The following is a 16,646-nucleotide window of genomic DNA, read 5'->3' on the forward strand; positions in this document are numbered from 1 at the left end:
AGTGATTTAAAAAAAAAAAGAAGATAATATCCACACAAAATGTTGCATGCAAACCTCAGACAATAGAACATAAAAATAATCTAAGATGACAGGCGCAATGAGCACCTGAGATACTATCCTTTGTAAACAATTTGCATATCAAAAGACATATGAAAACATTTGTGCTTATATTTAAAGGTGCCCGTTCAGCCACATAACCGTTATGTCAGAGGTCCGTTATACCACAGGACCGTTATGCCACAGGTAAAGCCAGAGGCCCGCTATACCACAGGCCTGTCATGCCACAACTTAAAAAAAAAAAAAATCAGTAATCTGGTAGTGCTGCACGTGCTTCGATTACTCTCAATTCCGAATTAACCATGGGCTTGCTACTAGTACCTTCCCCTTTCCGTAGTTTCTATCAATCGAGTCTCTTAAAGGTATGCACAGATTGTTGTCTCTCATCTAAAACAGTACTTTCAGCGGATGATTGTGATACCAGTCACAACCCAGCAATACTGGACCGTATTAGTCAGGGTGTGGTCAGGCAAAAGGACGCTGAATCAGTTCTGGGAAGCTGTCAGCTGCCTTGACTTTCATTGATGCTTCAGATCATGCAAATGTATCTGCCAATACAATGTCCGTGAGGGTCTGGGTTCGAATCCTGGTCTCGCCCTTTCAGGCGTGAGCGTATAGTCATTCCTTTGAGACAAACCGAGGTCAAGTGTGTAGTACACACCCCTCTGTGTGACTGGCGGAGTGAACGTCCACACCTTTTTGTGAACACAGCTATTTCCGTCTTGAGGGGGGAAATCGTGGGTATTGCATGCAGTACGCATTTTGCGCAATGAAAAAAAAAAAAAACATGGCAAAAGAATAATTGTTGTCCTCCGTCAAAATTTTGTAGAAGAACTCTGCTGTTAGGTATGGGGAAATGCATGCGCACATTGCCTGACAAGTGCGTGGGGTTATGCTGCTGTCAGGCATCTGCGTAACAGATGTGGTGCAGCGTATATGATTTGTCCAACACAGTAAAGCCTCCTTGAGAAACTAACTGAAACGTATCATGCAAAACTGTGCTGTGCCTGGCAGTAGGCCTTCATGTCAGGCATTTCTGCCAAGACACCATTGCCAAATAAAACATCAGCATACCAAACTATTTTTATCAATGGTTATTTCTCTTTCTTCCTATCGCGAAAGCATAGCGTCTTCTGTCACTTCAAGTTGTTTGTTGCAAGCCATGTCCTTTCTTCTTTTTTTTTTTAATCGAGATTCCACTTGTAACAAATAGTACTCCCTTCTTTTCCTTTCTTTTCAGGAGGAGAGCAGCCCGAATTTCACACTGTACAGAGAAACCTGTTGTGACAAAAGTGTAATGCAATATATTACAATACCACAATCACAGGCTATCGCCAACAGCACTACCTAATAGTGAAATACCTCTTGCGCAATCCGGAATTAAAAGAAAGCAAGAAAACATTTCTGATATATTTTCGAAGCGTTACTGCCTTTCCCCAGTACTGTAGTAGTACACTGTATCATTCAGGAACCGGAAGAAAGCTCTCGGATCCATGGTAACTGGTGAAGGTCCAAGGTCTGACCGAGTCACTGCGATTAGTGTTGGTTATCCTATTATTGGCCCTCGGTTGCTGCTCTCACAGTCGTCGTGGCCGAGTGGTTAAGGCGATGGACTAGAAATCCATTGGGATCTTCCCGCACAGGTTCGAATCCTGTCGGCGACGTTTTTTTTTTTTCTTTTCTTTTCTTCAGTGTGTGTGTGTGTGTGTGTGTGTGTGTGTGTGTGTGTTTGCCGTGGTGTATGATTTTATATTTTTTTGTTCGTTTGTTGTTGTTTTGTTCTGTGTTCATTGTCTGTTTCTATGGTTGGTTTGCTGGTGTTTCTTTTTTTCTTTTTTCTTTTTTGTTTGTTTTTAGTCTTTCTTGGGGATGGGGAGGGGGAAGCCTTCTAAGCATCTTTCATTCTGATCATATTTTAATACATTAGCTTGCAGTTGCAGCTAGCGACGCCCAAAGAGGAGCTACAAAAATTACCTCAAGCCAGCCTTAAATGGGCAAATCTTCGGACGTGGCGGTTTCAAACTTCAACTGCTGATAGTATTGAAGCTTCTTGAGTTCGGATACACAAATCGAGATGCGTCTGCCCCTGCCCGTGCTTGCTGGTGTTCCATACCCGGCATCCAACCGTATGTGTGCTTTGTCTTTTGGCTCTGGAGCCACATGCGTGACCACCGATGATGGCACGAGGAGGTGGCAGAATGGTTAAGACGTTCATCTGCCAATACACAGTCCGTGAGGATCTGGCTTTAGCTTCCGCTGGAAAATCAAACTGAGCGTCAAGTCAATCGGATAAGACGATAAACCGAGGTCCCGTGTGCAGCATGCACTTGTCACATTGAAAAAGAACCCATGGCAACAAGAGTGTTGTCATCTGGCAAAACTGTGTAGAAGAAATCCACTCTGATGGTTAAACAAATATAGATAATTATGCATGTACTCAAAGCCGTGATGGGCAAAGCGCCTAGTGTGGGCGTTTTGCCCCAGCATTTCGGGCATTTTGCCCCTCGATCTATCTAAAAACTTAATACTCAAAAAAGGTATAAATGACGTTGCATTTCGATTGTAACTCAGGGCCTACTTCAGTAAATTGGCAATGCTTATAAGCTTTATTCATTACTCTCTCTCTCTCTCTCTCATCACTGTCACACAACCTTCATTCTTTCAGCTTATCACTCCACCTCCAGTAATCACACAGACACGCTCTTTGTCTAGACAATTCTATTATGATCACGTCAAAAGCAAATTCTACAGTAAAAATGATCAACAAAACAGGTTGCAAACCTCCCCCTCCCTCTCTGTCTATCTGTCTCTCTCTGTGCAAGCTTGAGAATCCGGGTTTGCAAATCAATCAGTGTCACTAGAATCGCAGTTAGGGCAGACAAACTGGACAGATCTAGGGGTACGTTCTTCATGCACCCATTGGAGGCACATATAAGTTGCTGCACCCACACCTCACGAGGAATTGTGCGACTGTATGGCTGAGGACAGTATATGTATAAGCTTATATCACAGATTGAGATAAGTTTACAGTTGGACAAACAGCAAAGTGAGAGCTGTATTATCAATGGTTTCTCCAATGCACTGGGAAATCACTTACAGCTTAGTCTTTTGTGAAGGACTATGACTCTCAAACTAGGAGGCAAAATTGCACTGGCTCTTCGGGGGCTGGTTGGCCTTTGGGAACCGTCCCAACGCCAACTGTCCTGAAACCCCTTTGGCCGAGAAAGTGGGGATGTAACTTGGGCAAGACACTCTCCAGTATAATAAAATTCTAGCCCAGATAGTCGGGACAGCAGTTACCTCCTCTGCTGTTCTGATGGTCATCGTCGGAAACAACTGACTGTCATACATGGCTGACGACATATTAAACAGAACCAATCATCTTCTTCCTTGTTCACCTCTTCCAGTTTTCTTTTGGCGGTTCTTCCAGATTTCTTCCTTGTATCAGTCGTGCTGCTCTGCTGCTTAGGTGACATTTATTTCCTGGAAGAAGTCTTCTTTGCCGAATGAGTTGCATTGTCATCTACATTCATTCACCAGATAGTTTCAGGTGCATTGTCTAGGCCAGAGCGGTGTCAATACAGCTCATGAACATCTGGAGCTCCAGAGTGCTGTACAAATAAACTAAAGATTCGGTTTCTCAATTCCAACGTGAAGTATGCGCTGTTGTGTGGTACTGGGTGATGGAGGATGAAAAAAGAATACATTTTATACATTTTACAAAGTGCCGATATTCATCAACAGCTGTCTGAGAAGAATCCCCCAGATCCACTGGCAACACAAGATCAGCAACGTCTACCTATGGAAGAAGACACTATTGTCAGCTGAAAGGATCTGGAGGAAGAAACTGAGGATGGATCAGGCAAACGCTGCGACGAAAATCATCGTCTAGCATCACAAGACAGGCTCTGACATGGAACCACCAAAGGAAGAAAAAGATATGCTGACCGAGAAAATACTTGACGAAGACACCTCCAGGCAGGCACCAAAAAGATGGGCCTTACCTCGTGTCAGACAGGCAAGAACACAGCTAGGATAGGGGATTGTGGAGGTCTGTTGTTGACAGCCTACACTCCAGAAGAGATGAAAGGCCTCAGTCGTCTTTGCCTGTTTCTCGAGAATGTTTGCTGTGTACGGTGGAGATGTTATGATGGCCACTGATTCTGCTGTTTGTATACCCACTGGCCTTTCGAATGTCAGTTTTTGGAGAGGAAGAATGGTGCTCATCTGCTGACTGGAATACAATGAAGGCCCAGATGCTACATGTGGTTTTGGGAATGGGCAGCCATTTTGTTGATTGTTCTGAAGGCGGTGTATCTGCACGTAAACCTCCCCCACTTCTCCCTCACTCACACACGCACGCATGCATGAATGCACTTTGCCCTTTACGGTGCAATAAACTACCTTTGAACAGCATGGCTCGCGTTGGGAAACTAATGGTGAACCCAGTCTTTTTCCAGTGTTAAGATGCGAAATGAAAGATGCCGTATGCCTTTTTTGTCCGCGCAAGATACATACTCTTGAGTAAAAATGTATGTTCCCCTCTATTTGTACAGATTCCCTTCAAATTTCAAGATCCAGTCGCTCTGTTCAAACTCATCGCTTGGTAGGATTATTAGAATAAGAATTTATATAACGGAATGCTTAAAGATCGTAACTGTGTAACTGCAAGGTTACCTCTAGCAATAAAAAAAGCACCAATGTATAGTGTGTGGTTGAATACCCTGTTGTTGCTATCGTCTTTGCTTTGTTCAGATGGGTCTTATGGCCTGTAAAACTGAATATTTCATTTTTATATGTTGCGTGAATGCACAAGTACAGCAGTGCTGCTTTAAACTATCAAGAAAAACACTTGCAGAAGTCAGAGAGAAGCACAAAGAAAGACTGAGTTCACCATCGTTTCCAAATCACAGGGGGCAAAACGCCCAGTGAAGGGGCAAAAGGCCCACTGGTAGGCGTCTTGCCCCAACATCTTGTGGGCGTTTTGCCCCAGTTTGAAAACACTTAGATTATAGAATTTCCAGGAAAAAGTAAAGGAGAAATATCAGTTTCGACGCTACGATTCAACGGCTGACACATTCCTGACACAGAACAATATCATGGAATAATTTTGCTTTGAATGAAGAACAGACACTGGTATCGACATTATCGTGTTGGGGTGTGTTTTCCCGGCTGTCAAGTGGAAACGGTATAAGTGTCATTGGCTAGCTGTATACCATGATCTTCGATATTTTGGGGGTGGGCGTTTGACCCCGACTGGGCTTCTTGCCCCGATTTACCCTACATATGTACACACACACACACACACACACACACACACACACATATATATATATATATATATAAAGTTTATGTGTGCGTTTGAGTATAAATTCTTGACATGTGTTTGGAAACAGAATCTAACAGTAATAATAACCTGTGTAAAAGCACCATGTAAGCTTAACAAGAGCGCTCAATCGCTTACAACCACTGCACGCACGCACGCGCGCGCGTGCGCGCAAACACACACACACACATACGCACACACACACACACAGCGAGAGAGAGAGAGAGAGAGAGAGAGAGAGAGAGAGAGAGAGAGAGAGAGAGAGAGAGACAGACAGACAGACAGAGACAGAGTAATGGAAAAGTGATTATAGGCTGACTGGTGTATGGTTCTGTATATAATTGATATGCAGTTTGTCAACTTTTGTAGCTATATTTTCATGGACATTGATCACACACAGAATCTTGTTGAAAAATTAATTGTCCACAGTTCATGTTACCAGAACAAAGAATTCAATGTACCGTAAAAATATGGAGTGTACTGAAGCTGCCCATGTACCTCGGGATATTTTGGATTGATTTTCCAGGTGCTTATATAATTATTATGTTTGATGTTCGGAGTTTAGTGTTACCTACGGATGTGGATTTTTTTACCTGGCGAAGTAAAGCGTTGACCCCCCCCCCCCCAGTAAACTAGGGATGCGGAGTTGCTTTTTAAAAAATAATAATAATAATTATTATTATTATTTTTTTTTTTGGTATACCTTCCTGTGGTTGTGGAGGGTCGATGCACCGGAGTGTTGAAACTTGATGTGGAATGCGAATCAGTGTTCGCGGCGCACCAGGAAATGACGGTAAAATGTAAGTATATCATGTATCCCGGTGATGTGGAATGCTTTTCATACACGGAGTGAATGTCCACGCTGCATACTACACCTATGATAACACGGTCATACGCGGTGCTGGGACGATGTCAACAGTTTCAGTTTCAGTAGCTCAAGGAGGCGTCACTGCGTTCGGACAAATCCATATACGCTACACCACATCTGCCAAGCAGATGCCTGACCAGCAGCGTAACCCAACGCGCTTAGTCAGGCCTTGAGGGATGTCAACAAGCTAGTTCACTGACGACCATGAAGAATCCGTGTCAGTGACCCCGGCAATATACTCTTCAGCACTGATGCCGGCCGGGGCTCAGCTGAGGTCATCTGGCTGGACACAAAGACCGATACAGTGCACTGGTTGTGGATGCGGTGCGGTCCATCCCCACCGGCTGCAGGGACGCCGCACAAGTTGCGGTGCATAATTTTATGAACCGTGACTAGACACCTCAGTACACGTGCAGAGATCCCGGTAACTTCCAGTAGACACGCGACCAAAAGATCAATCTTTTTCTTCTTTTTTTTTCGAGGGCAGTAAGTACGCTTATGCTGGCACACACATACAGACACACTCACACACACACACACACACGCACGTACGCACGCACACACACACACACACACACACACTCACATACACACACGCACACACACCACTGATCTATGCACGCGCGCGCACGGCACACACACACACACACACACACACACACACACACACACACTGACACACACACACACATAATTATATGCAACACACACACACACACACACACACACACACACACACCATTTTAAAACTCGCACAAATCTTGCTCTCGTGAGATTTAATGAAATGACAAGTCTGTCATAACGGACAGAAGACTTACACTCCCATCAGTTTCACAGCGGACAGCAAGGGATCATATCATCAACAAAACCTTGGTAATGCGCCTAAGTACACTTACGTGCTTGGGACTAATATTGTTAATTATGCTGTTACGCCATAAGGTGTGCCATTATCACAGAAAGAAAAATTAAGATTTAAGATGACGCCGTGTTCCGATCCATCGTTTTCATTTGCTCCAGGTGTGTCACTTGTCAAACACTTCGTTACCTGCCCTTGCTGTCCCAGTTTGGACACAAATGGCGGACAGGTGAGCCACCATTCTGTTTTTTGTTTAAAAACGGATTATGATGAAGTTTGCGTTCTTTTATCGTTCACTCCATGGAGTGAGATAGCACCTTAAAACACATAATATTAACAGCGATTTTAAGTGTGTAACATGTGCAAGGTGTTAGTTACCAAAATTGTTTTATTGAGTTTGTCAAAGTTGCTTCCGGGGTACGCCACCATTTTGTAATGTTTGAAAAGTCTGCTCTTGACGGATATATTTCAGGTTTTGGTCATTTTATACTGCTAAATTGTGTTAAACAATACGACTATTAGAATAACTGTTTATGCGACTAGGTACTATGGGTATTTTTCATTGACGGCTTTGTCGACCGTCTATTTACAGTGATGCGGTTTACTTACGCTGACAAGTTTACTGCGAAACCCGGAAATGCGGAAAAGTCGAAGAATGAATTACTGCATTTTCAGTGAAAGAAATAGAAAAGGGTATTAGGGACTTGTAATTATCTTTGCATAAAATCGCAGGTTACATTTTATTTACTAACTTTATGTACTTGTTTAATTCAAGGTTGGAGAAGAGTTTCAGCTACAGTAAACAACACAGCAGGGTTCGCATTGATGTGCACACCAGTGATTTGACTTGCACGTCTTTACTTAAAAGAAAGAAAGAAAGAAAAAAAAAATACAATACAGACTTGATATGTTGAAGTTAAACAAAGAAGTCTGTTGGACCAACTGCACCAGTGGGCCTGTCACTTTAGTTTCAAATCACTATTCAGTCCGTCGATCCATGATCGGTTTGCAGCGAGCAGCACAACATCGGACCCAAATAATTAACGGATGTAACGTTCCATTTTCGTTCAGTGAAAGTCTGTGCGCACTTCAGTTCCGGCGTTTCAGGAATATTGCGGGCTTTTCTTGATTCTTGAGTTTGCTGTCGCTGTCGGCATGAACGTTTCACTGATACTGAGTGATAAACCCTGTCTTTAGACTTAGTGACAAAAAAGTCCAAGCAGGAATCAAACTCATGACCCACAGATAAGTCACCCCAACACCATTACCAATGAACTCCCACAAATTTTTTTAAATTACTGACGAATACCCTCAGAAATTACCGGTTGTTTATTTCTTACCATATTGTCATAAATGACATTCTCGTTGGGATCTAGCGAAGCACCAAGCTTCATATTGATCAAGGATCGATGCCCACCTAGCCCAGCTACTTCTATCCACTGTCACAGTATCACATTTTCTGTTAAGACATTTTCATTATTGATCACATGTCATGCATGTATTTTCAGAGCAGTTGGCAGAAACTAACGTCATCACAATGATAGATCTAACATCACAGAGATCCAGTGTGTTTTATTTTTCATTTGACTGGGATGTGTGATACTGTATTGACAACCAGTCAGTATGTGCATTGCATGACGTTGGTCATAGTTCCTAAGCTCATGTTTCTCCATTGCTGCTTGCATTGTCTGTCATGTATGTTATACTTGGAATGGACAGCAGAAACAAATGCTTTGACCATGGTCCTGCCTCACACTGGTTGTGGTCATGTGGATCACAGAATATGACTCGGTATAATATGATATATATAGTGAATCTTCCTTGATGGCAGGTGAAGGGGTAATGAAAAGGTGTGAATAGAAACTTTGAACTAAACTCAAGGTCTCCAACTGGAACATTTGATTTCTAGATTGTCTGATGCAGGTTTTGTTACACTGTTTATTCACACAAAATAGTCCTTTTCTAGTGCTTTTAGTACAGATACTGATAATGTGACACACATAATGACCTATAGTATATTGATCAAGTGCTGACTCTTGTACTTCAACTGTTGAAGAGAGTGTAACATGTACAACTTAAAAGTGTCTCAGGATGAAGGTAAATGTTGTGACTATCCAGTGACATAGAAGGCAATGAAATGGCTTCAGATTTAGTCAAGTCAAAAGCTGTGCTTTCTGGTGTTATAATCTATATTAAGATAAAGGCCACAAAACATTTAGATTTGAATTGGTGTCAATCTGGTTATGGAAATTTCAGCATTGATAACTTTCTTACATAACGCGTCTGAATAGAAAAGATGTTTTTACGAAGTTCTAGGAATAGGTCAGTTTGTTTTATCTAAGTTAGAAGTTTTCAGCATTCTTTTAAAATCCGATATTGATAATGTTGTGCATGTAAAAATAATGTTTTTTTTTTTCAGATGATGTGAATTAATTGCAATGAGGGAGACACTGACAACATTGTTCTGTTTGACCCTGGTGGGTCAAGTCCTTGCAGGTGAGTTGATTTAAGAAAAATAAGAGTTATAGAATGTGAAGCACAAGAAAATAAAAATATTAAAATCAGTCTGCAGAATTTGTTCCAGAAATTAACCAGCTGTCAGCTCAATCTCATGGTCAGTCTTTTCAGCCAGCTAAAATAAACAGGTAGAATTGAATGTGGTCTCACGGTCTGATTCGGATTTGGGGAATATCTACTGTTGCCAACAAGTTTTCACAATCCTAATGAGACTTCACAAAGTTTGAAACTGTCATCACTTGCTTTGGTTCTAATTAGCTAATGAAGTGTTTTACCTCAGTTATACAGAATCCAAAGAGAAGTTGTGCAGTTGTCAGTGTTATTATTTTGCCCAGTTGCGTCGGACTTCACAAAAGTTCTAAGTCAAACTGTCTCTTCACAGTACTTGTTTTGTTCCTTGGTTTTAGCTGGCTAGATCAGTTTCATCAGTTTTTATTCAAGCTTTTCCTCAGGGAGGGTGTTTAAGCAAAGACAAGCATACTTGTAAATAACAACATGTTTTGGAAATCGGTTCACTGCAGTCCCATTCATTTGAACACTTAAAAACATAACAAACTACCCATACAGCAAACATACATATAGCGAATATACAACAAGACTGTTGAGATATTATGCAGTGAAGTGTGGTCATCAAGATGTAGCCAAGTGCTCAGCTTACAAATACTGCTTCACACATGAACTGGAGCAGACGCCTTTTTTGTAGCCAACCTGCTGGTCTTCAACGACTTGCGCAAAATGCGTGAGGCCATTTGAATTGTCAGTGCAAAGCCCATTCTAAACAAATGCTCTTAACATTTATTAAATCAAATCTATTTTTCATTTACTGCCAGGATATGTCCATTGTACTTGCACTGGTCACATTTCACACCTGAGCCTCCTTGTGGCTATAGTCTGCTTTCTTTCTCTCTCACTGTGTAGCACAAAAGGGCAGCATCACACATCACTGCACTGTCTTCTTGTCAGCTCATCTTCTTTTCTTCTTATAACTATTGTATAATAAAACAATAGAAAAAACCCTTTGTGACTGGCCTTGATATGTCTTTGGCTTGTGTGTGGATCTTTTGTGTCCTTCACCTTCACACACTTTAATTCAGTTATAATCAAAAAATTTTTGTACCGTCCCCCTTTATATACCACTTGGGTTAACACGGCTACAAAAAGAAACTTCAAGTTTTATACATTATTTCTGGAATACAGATTCAGTATAACACGGAAAAATTTTGCATGTTTTATGAGTTTGGATTTATGTTGTGTATTCATGAGGCTTGTAAATTTTAGAGCATTTGGATAGTGATGGAAATATTAATTTACGATTACTGACCTGCAAGTTTTAATGACAGGGAACGAACAATTGAATACATAATGAAATTCATCACCGATTTCATTCAAATCACAAAGCCCAGATGGTGCTGACAGCTATTGAAACTTTCTGGAAAAGATTCTGCAGATTCAGATTCAGTGTCAGGGAATTTTGTAAAAAGGTGTTCCCCTCCCCACTATTTCCAGGGAGTTTTGAGGATTCAGGAGAAATACATTTTTAGAAATTCAAGTACAAATTGATGTCTGGATAGATGGACTGGACAAAATGTTAAATATTGCTAAAAGTTTCATCACTGTCGTTGTCATCACCTTGAGTCAGAATCGATCAAACTAATCAGTCAAAAGAGATACATCTCGTCATTATTACGTTACATAATCATCTGCACAGCCAGTACAGTTGTGAAAATCTGTTGACTGGGACCACTGTCTTACTCTTAGCTGGACAAAGTTTCTAACATTATTTTTGTATATGACACAGTCCCACATTTCAGCCCTGCTTGACGGTCCAGTTAGGGAAATATAAAAAAGAAAGGGGTTCTCCACCAGACGTATTCTCATTTAATGAGTATGCAAATAAGACACATTAAAAACCAACTGTTCAGATTCTCTTTCTGTTCACTGAACCAAACTCTGATGAAGGAAAAATCTGAATAGATGCATGACATCAGTGGACATCTTATTGGCATTGTGGCAACATTTTTTGTAGGGCATCAGCTGAAGTCTTATAGGCACTGAACTGGTTAATTACTGATGTATCTTTTGATAGGCTGTTTAATTTGTTGCTCTGACATTAGCAGGATTCAAGCAAACAATAATTGAAGAAATATTTTGGATAGCCTGATGGTTTTGTTATTTGGACCCCCATTTAAGGGGGGACATGGCAGTGCAAAAGAGACCGAAATGATGATTTTTCATGATTTGGGTTTTTGATGGATTTTGATTCTTGAACATCTCTTCTATCATATGCATAAGTTTTTCCACTGTAAATATGTCTTTAACAATTAAAAAATTGCCAATAAAGATTGCTTGCTGAATCATGAAAGTGTTTATTGATAATTCTTTGTTCAATTTTGATGCATGTCATCAAGTTTCTGGCCTTGACAGCATACCTTGGACTTGCTTAATGATGAGTTAACCTACAACCATGAGACTTTGCATGATTGTTTTATGACATGTTATTGAAGTTTTGTATGAAAATATTCTCTGGGTTTTGATTCATAGCAGTTCCAATCTTTTTACCCATTGTAAATTTTGAGGATTTCGCAATACCCAAACTGAAAAAAAAAAAAAAAAAAAAAGTACAATAATTGAAGAATCAACACAATCTCACGTGAAAATGAAGATAATGTCATTGTGTATCAAGTCCATGTAACAAAAATTGTCTGCATGCATCACATGGACCACAAACCCAATTTGTTTGATACATTGTTTGGCGTCCATTTTGATTTGTTTCCATAGATTATTCACAGAAATCTAAGAACACTTTTCTTGTGATCCACAAGTGATGATACATCTAGTAGACAAAAAAGAAAAAGAAAAGAGAAATAGTCGTAGAGAGAAAAAAAAGTTGTTATTTGACTGTTGTGTCTGGCCTTAAGGGGGGACTTGGCATGCATTTTTGATGAAAAATCACCAGAAAATGTGTTTTGGGGTTATTGTAAATTTTGAAAGAATAATATATCTACAAACACTTTTTGGGTGTCTTTTGCTTTAATTTTGCTTAAAAGTGTGTGTAATTGTACTTTTTTTAATGTAGGTGGCCTCAAATATTTATCGGAAATCGAAGTCGAATCACAAAAATCGCTATCTTCAGACCCTAGCAACCACCACTTTCGTTTTACCAATTGAGGTGTGTGACCGCTCGTTTGAAAGCTAAACATACGCTCTTTCCGGTCAACCTAATTTCATATGCAAACAACCTCAGTGCGAGAGCTCCGCGAAGCACGAAATGGCTCACCCAACAACAGTGTATAAACCGGTGATTGGGCCTAAGCTGTCACGAGGGTAAATCCATGATTCTGATTGGCCGAAACTCCAGTCATCCGCCATCTTTGTTCATAGCGTCTGTTTCGAAGTGAGCGAACTAGGACATTCACTTTGTCAGTTTTAGGCACAGTTTTGCTTTTTTACAATGCCAAGAAAGTTTGGAACGAAGTTTAGAGTACTCCATAAGTTTGGTACAAAGAAGAGAAAAGGGAAATGTGGAAAAGCCAGCCGCCAATCACAGCAAACTGAGGTCGAATCGACAACCTGTGAGCCGACTCCATCAACGTCGTCTGCTATGGAATACCCGTCCTCTACTTCAAAGAAAAAAAAAGGACTTTTTCTCAAAAAAGAAGGCAGTGTCTGATTCTAGTGAAGAAGTAGATGAGTCTGGACCCAGCAAAAAACAAAGACTGGAAGAGGAAGCTGTAGAAGAAGTGAGAAGTGACGATCTCAACATCATCATGAACCTGAGCTGCCTTCAGTCTCTCATCGATTCCAGTGGTGCATTGTGTCCAGAATGCAAAGAACCGGTAAGTCGATCGTTGATTTCTTTGTTTATTTTTCGTTTTCTTTATCATTCATACTTCTTCCTGGTCCTTGTGAAGTGTGAGAGGAGAGAATTAGATTGTGGTGCGAGGGGGTGTGTGGGGGGCTGTGTGTGTGTCGTGGGGTGTGTGTGAGAGGTTATGTGTTTATTCAATGTGTGTGTGTTCCAGGTTGTGTTTATTCAGTGTGTGTGTGACTGTGAGTGTGTTCAGTGTATTAGTGTGTGTTTCAGGTTATGTGTTTATTCATAGTGTGTTTGTGTGATTATTCTGTGTGTTTGAATATGTTTCAGGTTATGGGTTTGTTCATTGTGTATGTGTATGAGATGTGTATATTCCATGTGTGTGTTTCAGGTTATGTGTTTGTTCAGTGTGTGTGTGTGTGTAAGACTGCTTGTACAGAAGTGTGTATATGTTACAAATGTATGAAGTTGTGCAAAAAAAAGTGTACTGTAATGTATCATGTGTTTCAGAGCCTGAGGGTGACTGAGGGAGGTCAACAAAGGGTCCTCGGCCCTGCTGGATGTGATGCTGGAACTGGAGCTTGTGGGAGGAAGCACTCTGGGTGACTTTGTTTTGAAAGAGGACACTGCCAGGGTGGTGAAATCCAGCAGAAAATCATCAGAAAAGGAGAAAGAGAAGAGAAAGAAAATAGAGATGGTGCGACGCATGGAACGCCAGGAAAGACAAGAAAGAGAAGGGGAGGTGTATGGGCCTGGGCAGTTCTGAGTGTTTGATTTCCAATGCCACATAGAAAAAACTGTACAGAATGTCTTGACAAGGTATCATACTTGATAATTATTGGAAAATGATAGTAATACTATTGAAAATTGTTCCTTTCATTTGTCCACATTAAATTCTATCTTTGGAGTCAAATTTCTCAAAACGACTTTTTATTCCATACGTATGTACTGCCCTCCTTTACTGTACAAGTTCTACAACAGCTATTGCCTTGAAATTTTGCATTTAGATGGAAAAATGGCTTCTGAGTGCAATGAAACCATTAGAAAGTATGGATCTTGGACAGTTTTAGTGTTATATTAGGTTAAAAATAATTATTTACATTTGTCAATTTTCTCCAAAGTCTTGGCGATGGTATTTACATTTATGTACATTTATACATACTAATTTATGTCTATTGCACTCTTCTATTCATGTCCTTTGTATTGATTATGATTTTAGCTTCAATACTACCTAACTTTGCAAACTGTAGAGGAGGAGCAGACATACTCGTTTTCGACAGCACAAAAACAAGAAAAAAAATCATAAAATTATTTCTATGTAACATGAACATTTGAAACTTTGTATTCTAGCTCCAAATCCACTTTGCTGTCTATGTGCAAAATTTCATGGCAATAGCTTTAGTAGAAGTCGAGATACAAAAATACTAGAAAAATGCACGCCAAGTCCCCCCTTAACAGCAGAGACTTGCTCTCTTTCATGTAAGTCTGCAATGAAAGCCTTTCACTGAACTAGATTTGTTAATCACATGTTTCATGCATGGCTTATGATCATAGGGACATAAAATATTTTAAAATATTATGTTGCATAAAGTTTTGTAGTGATACCATCAAGTAGTGTTAAGATTTCTTAAAGCTTTCAGGTAAGGAAGTTATGGAAGATAATGTGTCTGATGGCAGCCCATTAATTTTAAGTGACTGATTGTTTAAAATTGTTAGTATAGAGTTATAATTTCTGTTGTTTTGTTTTTTCCTTTCTGATAATTTTGTTTTCCTGTGGTAAAATCGCATTTTGTTGTTTGTCCAGTGACAAGACCACCAGGCATTTTTCTCCAGCCCAATTTTGATGTGTTCTACAAAGCTGGAGAGACAGTAGAACTGCCATGTGTAGGAGATGGCTCTCCTCGACCCGAGTAAGTCAAAAGGCAATGATCCATAGCCTAGTCTTCAGATGTATTCATAATAAAGTATATAACCTTTATATGTCATAATGTATTTCACATATTGTCATCTGTTGCAAAATTGAAAAACAAGATTGTTGTTTTCAGTTTTAATCTGTGGCTTACTTTTTATTTTGAAAATTTGCTAAGATTGAATAGGTTTATTGCTATTTAATTGAATTAATAAAATAAAATAGAGCTTCCATGGAGCACCGGTGCAGCTCCAAACACAGATCGTACTGTCAAAAAATTATAATACTTACTTGCATGATTATCGCTCTCTCTGTGGAGTCTGTATATAATAGAGAGACATATATATAACATAATTTAAACAGTTTACTTTCTCAGTAAGATTTATTCATTAAAAAAAAATCTGACTCTTTCATGCAATGGATAAGCTGCATACGTGCAAGTTTTCAACAGTGTAAGAAGAGTGCCTGTTCCCGTTAACTTATTGTGTTACAGCACAAATGTCAGTAAAATGTTTTGGAACATGCCTTTCAACAGACTGTTTAGTATAATAGTAGTGGTAAAAAAAACCAAAAAAACAACAATCAGCCCCACCCCTCTCATACCCCTTGTGAAAGCGCAAATTGTTTTGTTGTAGTAGAAAAACAAAATCATTTAGTACCAACCCCCTTTCATACCCCATGTGAAAGCACAGACTGTTTCATAGTGATAAAAAAACAAAAACAATCAGCCCAATCCCCCTTTCATACCCCTTGTGACAGCACAGGTTGTCTCGTAGTAGTAAAAAAAACAACAAAAACAATCAACATTTCTTACCCCTTGTGAAAGCACAGACTGTTTCGTATTGTTAAAAAAACAATAACAATCAGCCCCACCCCCCCTTTCATACCCCTTGTGAAAGACAGCACAACAGTATCAGGAGACATCTTTGACTTTGTACCCAGATACAAATGGAAGCGCAACGGCATTGAGTTCACCCCGGGTGGAAATGATGACCGTGTGGTGCAGCTAGCCAACGTAGGCACCATTGTCTTCACTAAGCCAGAGGACAAGGATGAGGGGATTTTCCAGTGCTTCGCCAAAAACGCCTATGGCACCTCACTTTCCATCAACATCAACTTGAGGGAGGCCAAACTGGAGGTATGGTGCTCCTGTTTGTGATAAAGTTAAGATGAGTTGTTTATTCGTGATGGAAGCAAGCTTAGAATTGTTGTCAGCAGTGGATAGAGAAATGGAACAGTTGTAAACTGGTTAAAAAAAACATTAAGCAAGTGAATAAACAGTATTTGTTAACTCTTTTT

At 40.1% G+C, this 16,646-nt stretch overlaps 1 protein-coding gene, 1 long non-coding RNA gene and 1 other non-coding gene across 5 annotated transcripts in view; all 3 read left to right on the top strand.

Annotated features, from left to right (window-relative positions):
• The first annotated feature begins 1,639 nt into the window (after positions 1–1,639).
• Trnas-aga (transfer RNA serine (anticodon AGA)) lies at positions 1,640–1,721 on the top strand. Its single transcript has one exon. It is a non-coding gene; the product is annotated as a tRNA-Ser (tRNA).
• Positions 1,722–7,260: 5,539 nt separating this feature from the next.
• Positions 7,261–16,646, top strand: part of LOC143284486 (neuroglian-like) — a 45,725-nt gene continuing 36,339 nt past the window's right edge. For 2 of the 3 annotated variants that reach the window (XM_076591172.1, XM_076591174.1), the window contains exons 1-4: positions 7,261–7,336; positions 9,527–9,603; positions 15,243–15,348; positions 16,290–16,485. In XM_076591172.1, coding sequence (XP_076447287.1) covers positions 9,546–9,603; positions 15,243–15,348; positions 16,290–16,485 — 360 coding nt within the window. In that variant the 5' untranslated portion in view covers positions 7,261–7,336; positions 9,527–9,545. Of the gene's footprint in view, positions 7,337–7,760; positions 7,782–9,526; positions 9,604–15,242; positions 15,349–16,289; positions 16,486–16,646 lie in introns of those variants that run through there. The other variant, XM_076591173.1, reaches the window with a different exon arrangement.
• LOC143284487 (uncharacterized) lies at positions 12,544–14,351 on the top strand. Its single transcript, XR_013055542.1, has 2 exons — positions 12,544–13,460; positions 13,949–14,351. It is a non-coding gene; the product is annotated as an uncharacterized LOC143284487 (long non-coding RNA).

This window comes from Babylonia areolata, chromosome 8 (genome assembly GCF_041734735.1).
Source record: "Babylonia areolata isolate BAREFJ2019XMU chromosome 8, ASM4173473v1, whole genome shotgun sequence".
NCBI lineage: Eukaryota > Metazoa > Mollusca > Gastropoda > Neogastropoda > Buccinidae > Babylonia > Babylonia areolata.